This window comes from Hippocampus comes, unplaced genomic scaffold (genome assembly GCF_001891065.2).
Source record: "Hippocampus comes isolate QL1 unplaced genomic scaffold, H_comes_QL1_v1.1 scaffold69, whole genome shotgun sequence".
In the NCBI taxonomy this organism is placed as follows: Eukaryota; Metazoa; Chordata; class Actinopteri; order Syngnathiformes; family Syngnathidae; genus Hippocampus; species Hippocampus comes.
In genome coordinates, this window is record NW_017805505.1 from 146,534 (window position 1) to 162,728 (window position 16,195).

Consider the following 16,195-nt stretch of genomic DNA (forward strand, 5'->3'; position numbering starts at 1 on the left):
CGCACACACACACACACACACACCCACACACACACACACACACACACACACACACACCAAAGAGAAACAGGGTGAGCGGGAGTCTGAAAGTGGGAAATGACACACATTGGCAGGAATAAAGGGGGAGAAATAGAATGTGACAGACAGATAGGAGAGAGAGAGATTGAATAGATAAATGAGATTTATCTATAATGGAATCAGCTTTAGTCCGCGCGGCGGAATGTGCATCATTCAGTCTTTCTGCTGTTACAGACAGATTTACCTTTTTAATATTCTAAACATCGCCGTGCGTTTGATTCAAAGGGGTGTGCGCGCGAAGACGCTTACTCTACTCTAAATGCAAAGTTGACTTATTCCAGGAGAGGCGAGCTTCTGTTGATCATTATGAGCCACGATAAACACGCCGTATATTTAGTCGTGCGGTTTACCTGATCGCCTTTCCCCAATACAGTTTTACCGCGCAAGCTTTGAACGTTACAGATCTCCAACGTGGGCCCCCAGTTGACGTCAAATTTGAAGGTCCCCAATTGGACAGAATAGAATGTGGCGGCATTTGAAATCACGAACCCCGCGCCTTTAACTGAACAGGCTGTTTACATTTCCCCCATGGCCATACGGCACTATACGTTTGAAAGGTTAACGACTTAGGCAAATGTCAAACAATACAAAAGAGTTTTTACAGTGTCGGTTGTAACGTGAAGGCGACTCCCCGGAATTCAATTTGTCAACATTTGTCGTCATTCACGTCAAAAAAGTGGTTAACCGCCGTCTATTAAAACAAACGCAAATAGTCAGTCTCACCTTTTGTTGGCTAATGGCAAAGGTGCAATCCAAAGGTGATTCGGGTTTTGCACTGGAGTGGCACGCATTTCGGGTTTTTTTGTTTTTTTTAACATGACTACTCATTGAGCCGTAAACGTTAACCACTGTCTTAGAATGTGCTGCGTTGTTAAGGTTGACGTTACTGTGAGGTTTGTACTAAGAATGCTACGCGTGAAAGGTTAGCATTGGCAGGTAAGCCCAAAATCCTTTTTTAAGGTGAGAAGATGGAGGCAAGTGTCCAACCACAAGCATGTTTGTTTGTGTAGGGCCATTTACTCTTTCCAAGTCCACTCCTCGCACACAGCCACATCGCCTCAGGCCCGAGGCGCACACATGCGCATTCATATCCACACTCGCATTGCCCACGGCTACACATTCAGTCCAAGGAAGCTGCTTTTTGCTCTTCAACTTGTTTGTTTGTGTGTGTTTTTTTTTTTTTTTGGCCCTCTTTCGACGCCCTTGGCATTCCATCGCGCACTCACATGTATTCCGAGATATGTGCACGCATTTATGCACGTTTTAAATCCTGGCTCTGTAGACTTCAACTCCTGTGGACATGGCACCATAACACACACACACAGGCCCCCTTATAGAGTGCATGTTTGTGTTGCATATTTTTCCAACTAAATCACCAAAGTCCAAATAATTTTGCCCCTGCCATTTTCAATAAATTTGTGCATACGTGTATGTGGAAAATGCATCGACTGCAAGTGCCAATTCAGAACTTTCCCCATGGCGTGCACCTGTTTTCTTGAATACACTCTGGGGTTTAAAGAAATGATTCTCACCGTGTCCTTGTCGACATTGCCCAAGAGGAAGAGAGGGGTGGACATTTAAAGCAGGTGATCCCCCCCCCTCTCCCTCTCCCTCTCTCTCTCTCTCTCTCTCTCTCTCTCTCTCTCTCTCTCTCTCTCTCTCTCTCTCTCTCTCTCGCTCTGTCTATCTCTGTTGCCGCTCTAACCGGTTCTCCCAGCGTATAACAAAGCATCCTGTCCACTTGGATTACTTACATTAACATGAGCAAGAAAAAGACTGTCCTCCCCATTTTTGTGAGTGAGCACTTCAGAGAGAGAGTGAGAGAAAACATGTCCTGATTTTTTTTTTTTTTTTATATCCATTTCATGACATGGTCAACAACTTAACAGAGACCCGATTGTGTAATTCAGTAACCGTGCCACAATCCTGAGTAGATCAAGCCTCTTCTGTTTGATAGCAGTAATCCCGAGTTGGGCCATTTCAATGAAGGAAGGGGCCCCTCTTCTCCTATGGACAAAACCCAACGAAAGTGACTGCCATCTAGTGGTAAACAGTGTTGTAACAACTTAAAATGGATCAGATACGAGAGAGCATTTTTATAGTTTTCAAACTAGTCGAGGGGCCGCTCAATTGCTCAAGGTGAACGCTCAAGAGGTGTAGTGAGGGCCATTTATTAATAGATGAGATGATGACATTGCAAGCCAGTCTTTACTTGTTTTCCATTATCAAGGTCCAGCAACAGTTCATGGAACAAACACAAGCAGCGTTAATTACTTGGCACGTAATTCGGCACGGACGTGCCTCAGTGGGCATGTCAAAATGTTCAGGGAAAAAAGGGAGATAGCTTTTCTTATGTGTGTTAGTAATGTGTGAGGACAATGCTGTGGGAAAGTTTAAAAGCATGGGGGCGCTATGGGGGGGGGGGGGTCGCAGGTGGCCACTTCATTCCAAAATGAGGCATTTGCTATCTCAGAATATGACGATGTCTCGTCGTAAAAAGATCCAGGTTCGAAGTCAGTGTTGAGATATTGTCATATTGAGAATTGCTATGACAGGAGGATTGGGAATGAATTCAATTGTACCCATTCGAAAGAATTAACAAGGGAAGGGGGTGGTCTCAAAATCTTGGGGACCTGCAAAAGGTTGTGTGTATGCTTCAGTGGCTTCCTCCTCTAGTGGTCCTTCCCTAATGGTAAAATGCAAAAAGGCCCCTGGCAGAGTCCATCCCGGACGAGGAACCGGGACACGGAGTCTGATGTCCTGGGGCAACAGGCCACAAAATCATCACCCCCCCCCACCATGAAACAGACACATCAGGATTAGAGCCGCTCCCCCATCGAAGAGATATTTGCAGTCTCTTGGGTTTGTGTTAAACGCCACATACACCATCGATCTAATTCGTTATCAGTTCCTTCTTGCAACTGGTGAAAAATGAACCCATTTAGTTCTGATTAGCATTCCCGCATCACAAGTGGAGTTGTTTTCAAGGCCGCGCAGGATCCTTGGATGACGAAAGTGTTTTCTTGCTCGTTAGATATTTTCTGACACATTACGCTAGCGTTTACGTGGAGGCGGCGCGGAGCTATTCGTTCATTACTGTCCTCAAATCAATGGTCGGGCTTCTCCGCCAAGGTCGGGAAACATTTTCTGTGTACAGGAGAGTGTTTTGAAAAACAAAGGATGGCTATATCTGAAAAAAAAAGATACGAGCACGCGTGGTTAAACTGAGGGAGTGGCATTCTTCATCGTCGTGTGTTTGTGTCGTTTTTGAATTTGGTTTCCATGGCGCTTCGTTAGAGTATTACAACTCGCTGCCCTTATCTGCGTCGTTAGAATGTGTGATGATAAAAGACTGGAGCGTGTTAATCAATTTAGAAAACACGAACATGGCCATGATGAACTGTGGAGTTCATGCGAGTACACTGGCATAATAAGCAACGTTAAAATAGTCAGGTTTGGAATCACCTCGCCGCAATTTTCTTTACCGTAACCAAATAGTCTCTCGTGCTCGCCGATACTGAGTACCGATACCACTTGAACTTTTGAGACACAAGATTTCAATTAACGCAATGACAAGACAATTGTCAACAAAGACCTTTCTTTGGCTCCGACTGTTCCAGAGTTGAGCAAATACTTTTGACGCTGGCGCAGTAACACAAAGCATTACAAAATATAAATACGTACAATTCCCAAAAAGTAGGCAACAGGTGATGATAGCCCCCAAAAAAAACCCAACAAAAAACCCCCCACCTCTGTTCCCTGTCACGCATTCATCACAAATACAATAATGCAGAAAGTTATCACCATAGCACCCAAATTGAGTTCGCAAATAAACAAATTTCTGTCGCAACACGCTAATAATGCACTCTAAGCATGGATGTAAAGCTTCTAAGCAGATAAGAGGGCTCCTTCGGTATCAGTGGCTGTTATCAGGAGCTTTCATGAGTACCCAGTGAAATAACGTCATATTTGTGCTTGCCCATCCCGAGCAGGTCCAAGTCAATTGTAACGTGTACTTCCTCAAAAAGTGATTCGGGGCCACTGGTGTCAAACCAGTTTCCCGTGGAAATTCAAGATGCATCAGGGGTGATGTTAGCAGCCCGAAAGAAATACTTTCAGCTATTGTCTTCCTTCATACACAGTTAAAAAGAAAAAAAAAAAAATCAAGGCCAGTAGTTTATGTGCATGCAGGGATTGAAGCCAGGGACTCATTTATTTGACCCATTAAGTCTCCCAAACCAACCCATGTATTTGTTTATTGTTCTGATTGCGGGCAACGAGTTTGGGACAAAGAAACAAGGCGAAAGGACACATTGAACAATACCGTCTGGGTGTCCATGGATGCATAAGCCCGAGGCAGCGCGCTCCATCCCGAGTTTGAAACCGGTTGAACTCATTTGAAGAGCTTTTGGGTTCCGCAAAGCCACTCCCGTGCAACCAGCACACAGCGACTTGCCTCGCCGCTCAGCGCCACGTCATAACATTCAACGGTGACACGGAATTGTAGCGAGGTGAATCAATCTCATTTGCCTTCTCCCGCCAGGACACGAGCACCAAATGATCTTACTACATTTGTTTCTTCTCACACACGCGCACGCGCGCAATTACTAATGTACAGCATTGTCCCGTTGCTCAACGTAATAACAGCTGTCCGCGGGCCACCTGACAACTATCGTAACGAGACGACAACTCCCAATATTAATTTACATGCAGACGCTTTTAGCTCGAGGGGAGGGGGAGTGGAGGGCTTTGTAAATCTCATTTCTCTCTTTTTTTTTCCCCCCCTTCCAAATCTTTTACCCGTGTACCAGTCACGTACCCCAAGTGGTGTTTGACCGCATTTTACCGGTCAAGATGATGATTCATGAGTGTCATATTATTATTTTTTTTTTTCGAATTGTTTCTCCTTTCAGCTTTTTCGTTTAGCAGCAGAGTAAAACGGACGCCATCTTATGTTCAATAACATGAGGCTCAAAACTGGTTTATGCCGTACACCCTTTTGAGAAACAAGTTCTGGCCCCTTGTGTACCGCTTTTAAACCCTCGCGCCGCCACACCTGACATCGTAGCTGAAATGAGTGGATGTTTAACTCAGCAGAACCCCGCTGAGACGCGTCTTGTCTGGCCTGCTTATATCGGTTATCCCCTGGTGCGTTTGTTTTTCTTTGTTTTTCAGCATCTAAGCTTTTCCCACCACTGCGTTGCCCGCTCCTTGCCTGCGCTCGGAGTGAGAAGTACATTTCCACGAGGACTCTAAATGCTACCGTTAGCTATCTTTAGTTGGGAGACAGAACTGTGTCACAAACACGGATGAAAAAAGAGCCCATCCGACACTTTAGCTTTCATGTTTGGGTTTATATAATGAAATTTTCATCGGTCTCACGGGTCCAACAAACATGTTTGCAGTTGTTATTTTGGGTTATTTTAAGTCTTAAGATTGTGTTTTTTTTTTTTTATTATTTCAACTGTTTACCGTTTCCCCACCACTGTCCTGCTCTCCAGTGTTGCTGCTGTTTCAGGTTATTCTTTGTATGGCGGTGCAGTGAGCCGCTTTTGGCCGGGCGCTGCCGAACAACAGAAATGCTTCTGCTGCACAACCACGGACTTAATCCCACCCGCTGTTCGCCCAGTAAATTGGTCAGCTTTCGGACCGACGTGGCGGTCAATTGGGGGGGGTCAGCCTGTCGATTCGGTGTGTCCCCAGTCCGCGTGACTGGCGAAGATAGTCGGCGCCAGATTGAACTGATGATTTTTCTCCTGATAATAGGAATCTTCCTCACCTCACGTTTCTCATCACTTCCCTCCGCTTGCCATCGTTTTCCCCACTTCCAGTTATCCTGACTTACACCGTATTCCAATTTGAGTGTGTTCCTGTCTGTGTGGGTTGGCATTTAATGTGCGTTTGTTCTGCTCTTATCTCATCCACTCCAGACCTGCTTTTCAGTCCAAAACCTCAGCTCTGGCCCAATTGGCTTAGGAGACTCACTGCTGCTCCCTGTCCGCTTTGCGATCGGCCCATTCAAATCTTCTCGAAAGCATTATATTGTCATATTCCCCCGGTAATCCATCGGTAAACATGCATAAAGGTTCGGTTTCCCGGTGTAGAGAAGATGGATCAAGTTGATTTTAGACCCCCTTTTTTTGGGTCTCGGAAATCTTGATGCGGAACTCAACGTGGTGGCATATTGACAGAACTGTGTGCGCTTTCGAATCTCGTGAAATCACATCATCAGCTGCGTTACAACATCACCCTCCGTGTCTATATTTCGAAACGGCAAATGCACCCAGTGGTCCATTTTGCTGCGGAATACGGACCCCTGGTCAATTTTTAATGGGGTCCCTATTACATGCTCCAACGGCATTGTGGAACTGTTGCAGCCGTATTTCCTCCAAAAGACAAAAATTGCTTTGTTGACTTCCTTCCCTCATTCATTGCTCCAAAACATGCTGTTTTCACAGAAGAGTGACACTGGGGGAGGGAGGGAGAGTATGCATTTACTTGGAGGGTAAATGAGCACTATATTGTCTCCAGTCAGCAAACACTGAGCAACGCCACTGCGTCCCATCACCGATGCGGCCGTGGTCCAACATCTCTCGCTAGCGTGTGACTAATCGCAAAGATTGTTCAGCGATGAATTACAGTCACTGTTACGTCGCATCGATGCATGTCAGCGAGAGAAGTCATGAAAAAGGATTTGCTTCCTGCATTGTTCCCGTTCTGCTTGAAACGGAAAAAACGCTAACGTCGGTCCTGAGTCAGGCAGTCAGCATTTTGAGGTCAAGGGTGCGGTAAAAGGGAGGAGGGGAAAGTAGCCAGTTCAGACATGTCGTTTGGGGATTTCGCTGCTAAATTACCAGCTGTGCTATCGGTTCTGAGAGTAGAGCTGAGTGCTGCCAAAGGGCTTAATCATTAGCCCCCCAATTCGGAATCACACACATTGACATAGCTTCTGATCCCGAAATTTTATAGGCTGGCATTTTAAGTGATGCCGTCACCCGCTCTCTCTTTGCTGCGGTGGCAAATGTTTACCTTGTCATGCTCGACAGAACACTCCCATCATGTCAGATTTCACAATCCTCTCCCATATTTTTGTAGCCAGCTGTTGAGTGAGCACTTCTAGTTGCGACACGTATACCGCACGGATTAGAAACGGCGTGTGGGCAACCGGGCTAAACAACTTCCCTGAGAAGAGAATGAAATCGGACTCCCTCTGGACTTTTTGGGTGAACTCGCTCACGGATAGCAAAGGCACCAGGGGGGTGGGGATGGGTGGGGGGGTTGGTGGTAGAGATAAGCCTCGGAGTGTTTTCCAATCCTTCCTGGTGTCTTTTGCTCCAAGAATCGACTAGAGACCTGACATTCCCAGTCTGAGAGGGCCAAGTAAGAGTGTCTTTTGTGATTGACAGGCACCTCTCCATCTTCACCTCCCACTTTCCCGGCCCTCATCTACTCTTGTCAGTCGGTCAAGCAGTCAAGAGTTTGAAGTTGCTTAAATGCCAGCATAAAAAGGGAAGAGCAGTAATAAAGCGAATTGACGATGCCGGAAGTTGTCCACCACCCATATCGATGGCGGTTTCAACACAGCCTCGTACTGTGTAGATGAAACAGATTGAACTAAAACGGCGTTCAGAGTTTTTGTTCAATAATCGTCATTTCCACTAGCACTGCAAAAGATGGCGGAATATTTCAATCATGCATTAGACCCTAGGAGCTGAATGGCGCCGTTGACAAGATTTGTTTTTGCTAATCATCTGTGGTAGCCTCGTTCGGCACAGAATAATACAAAGGTGAATCTAAAAGGGGGCATTGAGACTATTTCCTTGGTGCGCGCTGGCTGAGTGGGCAGGAGTGTTCAGCAGGCTATCATACAAACAATTTGAATGTCATTTTGACAAAGTTTCTCAATAGACCTTCATTGAATTTGGTGAGCGCCAGACTGCGTGTTGCCGACAAGGGGGCCGATTGTGACGTCCGAGCTACGGCTCCTCAAAACTTCATGCGGTTCATTATTTTGGTTCATTAGTAAGTTGTTTTGTTCGCATTTTGCGACATGTCCTACATTCGCCGCTTGGCAGCCTCATCGGATAAACACTCTTCAATGCGTTTTTGTCAGACCATTCAAACCCTCAGAATGAGGGCTAGTTTTGTCTTGAACGTTGAAACGGCAACGCGCGGTGAACGAGGTCATAGCTGTCCTTAAATAAAGCCGGCAGTCTGTGCAAGCTTTTCATCGGGTTAGCGCAAAATAATGACAGGTGCTGTAAAGTTGCTTGGAATCGCGGGGGCGGGGGGCGGGGGCATTAACCCCAAGAGAGGAGCGGGACGAGGCGTTGGAAGGACAGAAATGAAAAAAAAAAAAAAACATACATTTGCTCTTTTACTTTCAATAGAAACTCCCGAATCAACAGAATCCACCCCGCGTCTACTCGTGAGCGCACACATCTGAGATTCAATTACAGCATTGTGAGATGAAGGAGAAATTCTTCTGCCTTCAGCATTTCCAATTAAAGCACAGCACTGTGTGTGTTCATGTGTGTTTTCCCGTTGCTGGCCATGTGTATTTGGCTGTGTGACTGCGCACGCCAGCGTGTATAGTTAACAGGCGAAATGTGTGTGTGTGTGTGTGTGGGGGGGGGGGGCTGGCTTTGATGGCGCAGCGTTGCAAGCGCCACTGAAGCGTGACAGGAGAGAGCGAGCGAGGAGGGTGTGTGTAGGTGTGCGTTAGCGGGAGCGTGCGTCGGCCTCTGATGTCACCTTGTATCATTTCAGGTTAATTTCACCTATTCTCAGACGGTTGTGCAGAACAAGGAAAAAAAAAAAAAAGATGACGCTGAGCAAATGATGAGACGTGACTTTATTAGAAGCCCTTTTGAAGTCAACGTCAATGGTGCGGTTTCTTTGTCGGAAATGCAATACAAACAAGATCATTGCGGCAACGCGTGTCAGGCTTGTTTGAACCGTTCAGATCAATAATTTTAAAACCATAAAAATGATCTGGCAAATGGAATTGCTCGCTCGGTCCACATGTCCACCACATATGACTGTAATAAGCCAGATAAAGTCCTCAGACACTCTGGTGTCATACATATTGAAGTGAACTGGAATCAGTGACCGATCATGTTTTTTGTCCGCTTGACGAGGTTGACTTTCGGGAGACGTCGAGAAACGAGTCCCCAGGGAAACGCGGGTCATTAAACTCCAACGCGGGGTTGTTCCAACGGAAATTCAAACCCAGATCTTTTGAGTGTGTGGTAGATTTGCTAATCGCTAAACCAATGTTCTGCCTACACCTGCTTACATATTTTTTTCAATGACCTTTTCTAAACGTTACAGCTTGACTGCCTCCTAAATGTGATCCAAGCAAATTATGAGCTATGAAAATGGTTAATCCGCTTTGTTGAAGCCCCCCCACCCCCCAATCTCAATAGGAACATGTTTGTTGAATAGCAAAGCACTTGTGTTTGGCCATTTGACCTTTCGCAGGTCGGGGTCACTTACAAATAACGGCAAAATCATTTTGAGTGACAGGGACAAATGTGTCTGCCGCCGTGGAGCGCCGCATCCGTCCTTTGTCGCTGTGCGTGTGTGCGCGCGTTGGCGTATGCGTGTATATTGCCCCTTTCTGCCCTTGAGCCGTTATCAAATTTCTCTAATTATTTTATTATGCAAATGAGTCACCATTATTTCATTAGCTAGGCAGCCAATCACAGAAGCTGATTAGGAAGTGATTAGCATGCAGTCGTTTACTCTGGCTCGGTGTCCTTGTGAATGGAGCAACGGGCAAGGGGCATAATGACCCATCTGGATTCTAGCTCGTGCTTGTAGTTTTGAAATGGGTTTAAAAACTGTTCAGTATTCAACCATACATACATACATACATGCTGTCCAAATATATTTTGTACATACATCAAATGAATGCCATACACTTTTCCTTTTGCCTTCCGAGGAATTTAATTTCACTCAATGTGTCTGATTGTCCAATCCCAGCACCAAATGGCAGACAAGGTTCACGTGTACACCGTGAATGTAATCGTGGGCCCCCGCTTGTAAAGTTTTAAGACGGTGTGGATTTACCTCGTCAATCCCCCCCCGCCACCTGGTATTTCACTTTACCCGCTTGTGTTCCGGTTTGAAGCGCGTAAAGCACACCGTCGATATCCACTTTCTCTTGTCGTCGCGCAAGTGACTCCACAACATGAGCTGCGGTTGTAGTGCCGCGGTGTATTGCTATATCCTGCTAATATTGTGTGCCATGCATTTAGTTACGCGAGACGGGTAAAACACCTTTCTATTACAGCATTTTTCTGAATGGTTACATTCACAATAATATACAGCGCAATGCTAAAATGACTGTGTACATACAGTGCAATTCAAACATATTCACAGCACATGAGAAACAGAAATCTCTGGTCTGACGAGACAAAGATTTTTGCCACGAATGCAGACGTCACGTTTGGATGAAACTCGGCAACGCTCGTGACATGACCATGCCATGCCTGAAGTTGCAGGTGGCAACTCGGAAACTAATCAAGATCAGAGGTGTCCAATCCAAGTCCACAAAGTAAAAACTCTACCATAGTCCGGCTTTAGCAACAGCTGCTTCAACTCAAACAGCACCTATGTACGCATTAAAAAATGTCTTTTCATGCCATCGGCCGAGTGTTGTGCTTAGAATTCTGATCCATTTTTAGAATAAGGCCCTGAAATAATAAAAACGATTGCTGTGAATACTTTCCAGATGCACTGTAAATACCTTACTGACAGAGCTGTTTGATTCCAATAGATTGTGTGGCTATACCTCATAAAGTAACCATTGGAGGTACGTGGTCATGTGTTGCAAAGCCCCAGACAAGGTTTGTGATGTCCGTAGGCACTTGCTGTTACTATGGACTCAAAGCCACGACATGCACACTTTGCCGTTTCCACTCATGCAGAGAACTACCGGACAGCTGTACGGGAACTGACACACACACAGTGGAGGACAAAAAGTAGTTCTGTGGACAGGCACATAGTCGCGTTTCAACTTGGGCAGAATTAGGCTCAAAGTTAAGTATGACTTCAAAGCAGAAAAAAAAACGCGTGGTGGCGCACTACATGCCCCCTGCACAAAGTGGCATCTCCACGAGCTTAACCGGTTGTGACAAAGACTTAACAAAACTGAACGGAACTAGACTGAAATGCACAGCGCCGGGCTGGTTTTTACGAACAACGCCACGAGGAATGTGATCCAATGCGTCTCCGAGGCCGTGAGTCACAGCCAGCGATAGAGCCAGCAGCCGAGAACAGTCACTTAGTTTGACGTTAACGTGTTTCTCCTGCGGCAGCGGCTGTCTCCTCTTGGCCTCCCACTGTAGCTCCAACTCAGATCGGGGTTGGGGGGGGGGGGGGGAGATCTCAAGGCCTGTCGTTATGCTCTCCATCATGGCACGGTGCAGCCCACTCGAAGACGCAGGTAGCCATAGCGCTAACCGGATACGTACGAGATGTACATTGCTGGAAGTACCGGTTGGGCGTCATCGTGACTTGGGCGCATATATCCGATTTGCATTTTTATTTTAAAAGGCGACTACTTTTACGAGCAGCCTGGAAGCAGGGCAGCAGTAGGTGAGATGGTTTGGCTGGGATATATTGGGAGCCTTGACAATGGAAGATCAAGAAAATGCACACCACACACACAAACTAAATGAAATTTGCAAGGGAAAAAAAAATCTTAACAGCCCTGATGTGTAATGGTGCAAATATATTCAGATAATTTGCTTACAAGGTCCTTCGGCACCCATTTTTTAATCTTGTGCTGAACAATGGCTCATTTGATCTGAAAAGCTAAAGGACTTAGTCTCTTAATCAATCATCAGCTGTCACGTTTGGTCTCTTGGTTTGATGAAACCAACTTCTTGGATGGGCAACATTTCTGTCTCGTCTTTTTCTTGACTTTTGCGTCAGTGTTTTTTTTCGGAGCGCTCAAGCTGCGGTGTATCTCTTATCTGATGTTTACGCCGCATTGGTCGCCGCTAACAATTAGCGACTTGTATCAGATGGTACGTGGCTTTTCTTTGTGATATGCCCCAGAGCTGCGTTATTAACACAAACCATGCAAGGCTGCGAGGTCAGTGAATCAGATGGATGGTCGTAATCAGTGCGCCGTTCCTATCAGCACATTGCCGGTACGAGCCACGTATCATCGCAAGTTGATTGGGTCTGCTGGCCACTAGGGACAGGCGGCGTCTCTCTGTATTAGAGCGACTTCCTGTTTAGGGGGAAGGGGCGGGGGGGTGAGTCCCTGTAGGGGCCGGCTCACGCACGCGTGCCTAGCGGTGCTGATGATGGACTCAGATGATTCGCTGAAGGCAGAATGATGGTTGACTCAAGGGTGATTCCGTCTAACCTTGATGGATGACTGTTGGCGCTCCGTCTCCTGGTGATTTATTCGTCACCCGCACTTGGAAATACCGCATTGAAAGTTTGCCTAAATTGCTGTTTCTATTAATTCAAGCTCATAGCCATTTTGAATGGGAACCCGTGTCAGTTTTTCAAGTACTCTGTTCGCCTCAGGCAAACCAAATGCCAAACAGCAGCCCACCCCCCCCTCCTTTTCTGCAATGAAACGTATTTCTTTTCCCTGTTTCAGGAAGCTGTACATTTGACGAAGGCTTCCCCCAATGCGACTACCAACAAGATCCCTATGACGACTTTGACTGGGCCCACATCAACACCCCGGAGGTGCCCTACGTATCCCCATACCTGCCCAAAGGTGAGACTAGTCTTGATGGAGGAATGTTCTTAAAAGTGGCGTTCATAACTCGGGAATTGGAGACCTTTTTTTTCATATTTTTGGAATGTTGGATGAACCTGAACTGGCCAGCTAAAAGCCCAGGCAAGACCAGGTCACGATTCGAACTCTGAACCTCGGAACTGCAAGGGAGATGTACTAAACACTAGCCCACTTTGTTGCCTTATTTGGAATAAGACGCATGCAAAAATAATGCAGATTTGACATGACCAAGGAGATTCATATTAAATAAGATTAAATCAGCACAAGAGTTGCGAGTAATGACTACATTAAAAGAAAATCGGCAGTGTTTAAAGTCACACTGTTTCAGTTGTTGGACTTTTAATGCAGGGCCCATGAAGGGGATATTTTTTTTGGGTGATATTGTGCTTGTCTCACACAAGCAAAGGAATTAAAACACACTTGGACTCCTGCTTTCTCCTCGGTAATCTTTTTTTTTTTCGTGATGGTGATGATGAGGGGGGGGGAATAATTTTTTTTTTCTCCCAGCCTCAGGGTTGAGGGTCTAATTAAGAACAAGAGGTCATTAATCAAAAGAGGGGAACAGAGAAGGTTGCCACCTTTACAAATGTTAAAAAAACAAAAGCTTTTAACTTAAAAACATGCATGCAATTTGAGTCGCGCGTGCCAAAAAAATGCAGTAGAACTGCCGTCTTTGGTAAACCACGATGATGAAGCAATTTTCAAGTGTCTCCCTTTTTCTTTCTCTCACATCTCACTCCTTTCTGCTCTTCAGCTGCCGAAAGATGCTCTTTGTTCCCATGACAGTACAATGCTTTTATTCATCTCTGTCGCCTATCATATGGAAGCCAAATGATGAAGATGCTTGCCCCTGTGGCGTCACTTCACCGAGAGGCAAGAGTCGCAAGCCTGAAGAGGTTAATTGTCGAGCCCGAGAGCGCACGGGTGATTCCATGAGTTCAAGAAAGTAGTCCTGAGGTCCCTATATAGGTCTGGTGTTTGACATTGATTTGTCTCGACCATGTCTGGCCGTTAAAAAAAAAATAAATAAATAAATCCTAATTGCTCAGCGGCAGAATTTTAAAGTGCTTTCATTTCAGACTGCAGAAAAGGCGTTTTTCATCAATGAAATATCAAATCCCGAAAAGGTCTTAAATTCCACCTATTCTCAATGCCCTTTAAAGGCTGTTTTTAGCCCAAAAAAATAAACAAAGTAGAACGGCATAAGACAAAAGTGCCCGCGGCTCAGAATTTATTCAAATGCACGAGCCAACTATGACTCAGCTCTCTGACTTTAGTTGAAAAATATGGGCATGTAAGCACGAGCAAGCATTAAAGATCCCAGTGACAAAAAAAACACGAAAACAAGATGCAAGTAGTTTTTTAAAATTAAATAATCCTCTTTCAGGGAATAATTTTAAAAGAAATGATCCATTGCAGTTCAAACGGTTTTGTAGAAGTGTCATAGAAAGAAGTTTACAAGCGTCTATACAAGAAAACACGCAAGCTTGAATGGTTGATCAATGGTGATCAATGGTCGATCACGGCGGGGTTTCGGCACCACTTAGGCCGGCATCGTGTGCACTGTGCCAGTCGAACATTGACGGACCGAGAGTGTGTGAGTCAATGGACCCAAGTAGGTACACTTGAGTCATGATGTTGTCAGCGAGCTTCACTTCAAACCGATTTGGCTTCTTGTCATGTCCTTTTTTTTTTTTTGTCATCTGTGGAGGAGGAGGAAGAAGAGGGAACAGGCTTACAACTGCAATAAAGCTGCTTATTTTTCTCTTGAATGTTGTTCCATCAATTTCTTAAAAAATATGCCTTGGGAAGAAGAATGCCAGCATTCTGCATGCATGAACATTTGAGCTGCGGATAGACCTTAGCATGAAGAGTTATTCTCAGAGCCCTATAGTTGGTAATGTAAAGCTTGTCATGATGAACCAAATGCTGTTTGGTTTTTAATAAATAAATGACGAGAAGCTGCTTGCTATTTTGGATGCAATTGAAAAGGGTGCATGAAGTAAAAACCCAACTTTTTTAGTGTTGTGTTGCAGAAAGACGGCTTCCGTATTTACTCGGCTGTTGCTGCTGTGATGTGACAGAACTAGGTCTTAAGTCGGTCTCGGGGGTATTTTTAGTCGTGTTAGTTTGTGTCATCATTCCATTAGTGTCCGTTTTCAACGTTGGCAGTTCAAAGACGGTAGCCATCGTAAGAACGAAGCAGATTTCCGGGTGTCACGATGTCTGTTGTTTCCGCTTCGTTTTGTCAAGTTCTTTTGTTGTGCTTTTGCCAAAGATAAGGTGTTTTGTTGTTACACTGCAGGGCGCGGAACGTTTTCCCAGCAGGGGCCGTTTGTCTTGAGATTTGTATGGCGGACCGGATCAAATGCTCTCGGGCCCTATATGGCGCTCGGTGCATTGGTTACGCACCTTTGTTGGTGGGGGAGCCGGAGCCCAACCCGGCGGATTTTGTGCAAGAGGCGTGGTACCACCTCACAACAGCTAATAACAAAGCACATTCAGAGCAATGGAAAAAAAACAAAACAATTATTCAATTAGCCTGGCATACATGAAGGGAACTCCACATCGTAAGATGAGCTGGGATTCAAACCTCAAAACTGGGTGTCAGAAGCGCGAATCCTTTTTTGAACGTGCTGACTACCATTGCTAGCGCTGATCATGTGTTTTATTTTTATTTTATTTTTTTTAGACTATTCCTCCAATCTTAATTGAGTCAGATTTAGTCTTTGTGCATTTTTGTCTGCATCCCTTGTAGTTGCGCCCGCAAAGGCTCAATCAAAGTATATTTGTTTTACCCTCTTAAAAAGTTGCAATCATTTTTTTGTTTAATGTCAGTTTTATCAGACGACGGTATGATTAAGTGAAACATATCTTACCATGGCATGTGTCTTGACATATCTGGGGCTCTGACTGATACATGTATTTTTAGCGAGCACACAGTCTTGGCACCTTCAATCCACCTCGCGTCACAAAGTATCAGAAGGAACAGCAGTGACACCTATTGCATGTTTGTGCAAGCGAGACTAATATTAGTGCTTCGGAGGGGTCCTTTTTTCCGCTCTTGTGGATGCTGTCCAATTTGGACGAAGTCGGTTGGCTTCCTGCTGGTGGTTTTTTAGACACAAGTAGGATTATTCATGAGGGGAAAAAAAAAAGAAAAAAATGTCATTGAGAGGCACAACTGTTGCTGTGCATGTGTACAGAGCAGAGACGAAACGAGAAGGGCCAGCGATTGGCATATCGTGCACGTGGGCGCTGCAATGCAGACGTTTTTGTTGGGTTTTTTTGTGTGTGTGTGTGTGTGTGTGTGCTCCAATCGACAACGTGCGACTATTTGCCCTC

The 16,195-nt window shown here is 45.3% G+C and overlaps 1 protein-coding gene across 21 annotated transcripts in view; it reads left to right on the forward strand.

Moving 5' to 3' along the window:
* ptprk (protein tyrosine phosphatase receptor type K) overlaps positions 1-16,195 on the forward strand; it is a 69,847-nt gene that overhangs the window by 16,015 nt on the left and 37,637 nt on the right. For all 21 annotated transcript variants that reach the window (XM_019877549.1, XM_019877550.1, XM_019877551.1 and 18 more), the window contains one exon: positions 12,707-12,829. In XM_019877549.1, the coding sequence (XP_019733108.1) occupies positions 12,707-12,829 (123 nt within the window). The remainder of the gene's footprint in view (positions 1-12,706; positions 12,830-16,195) is intronic.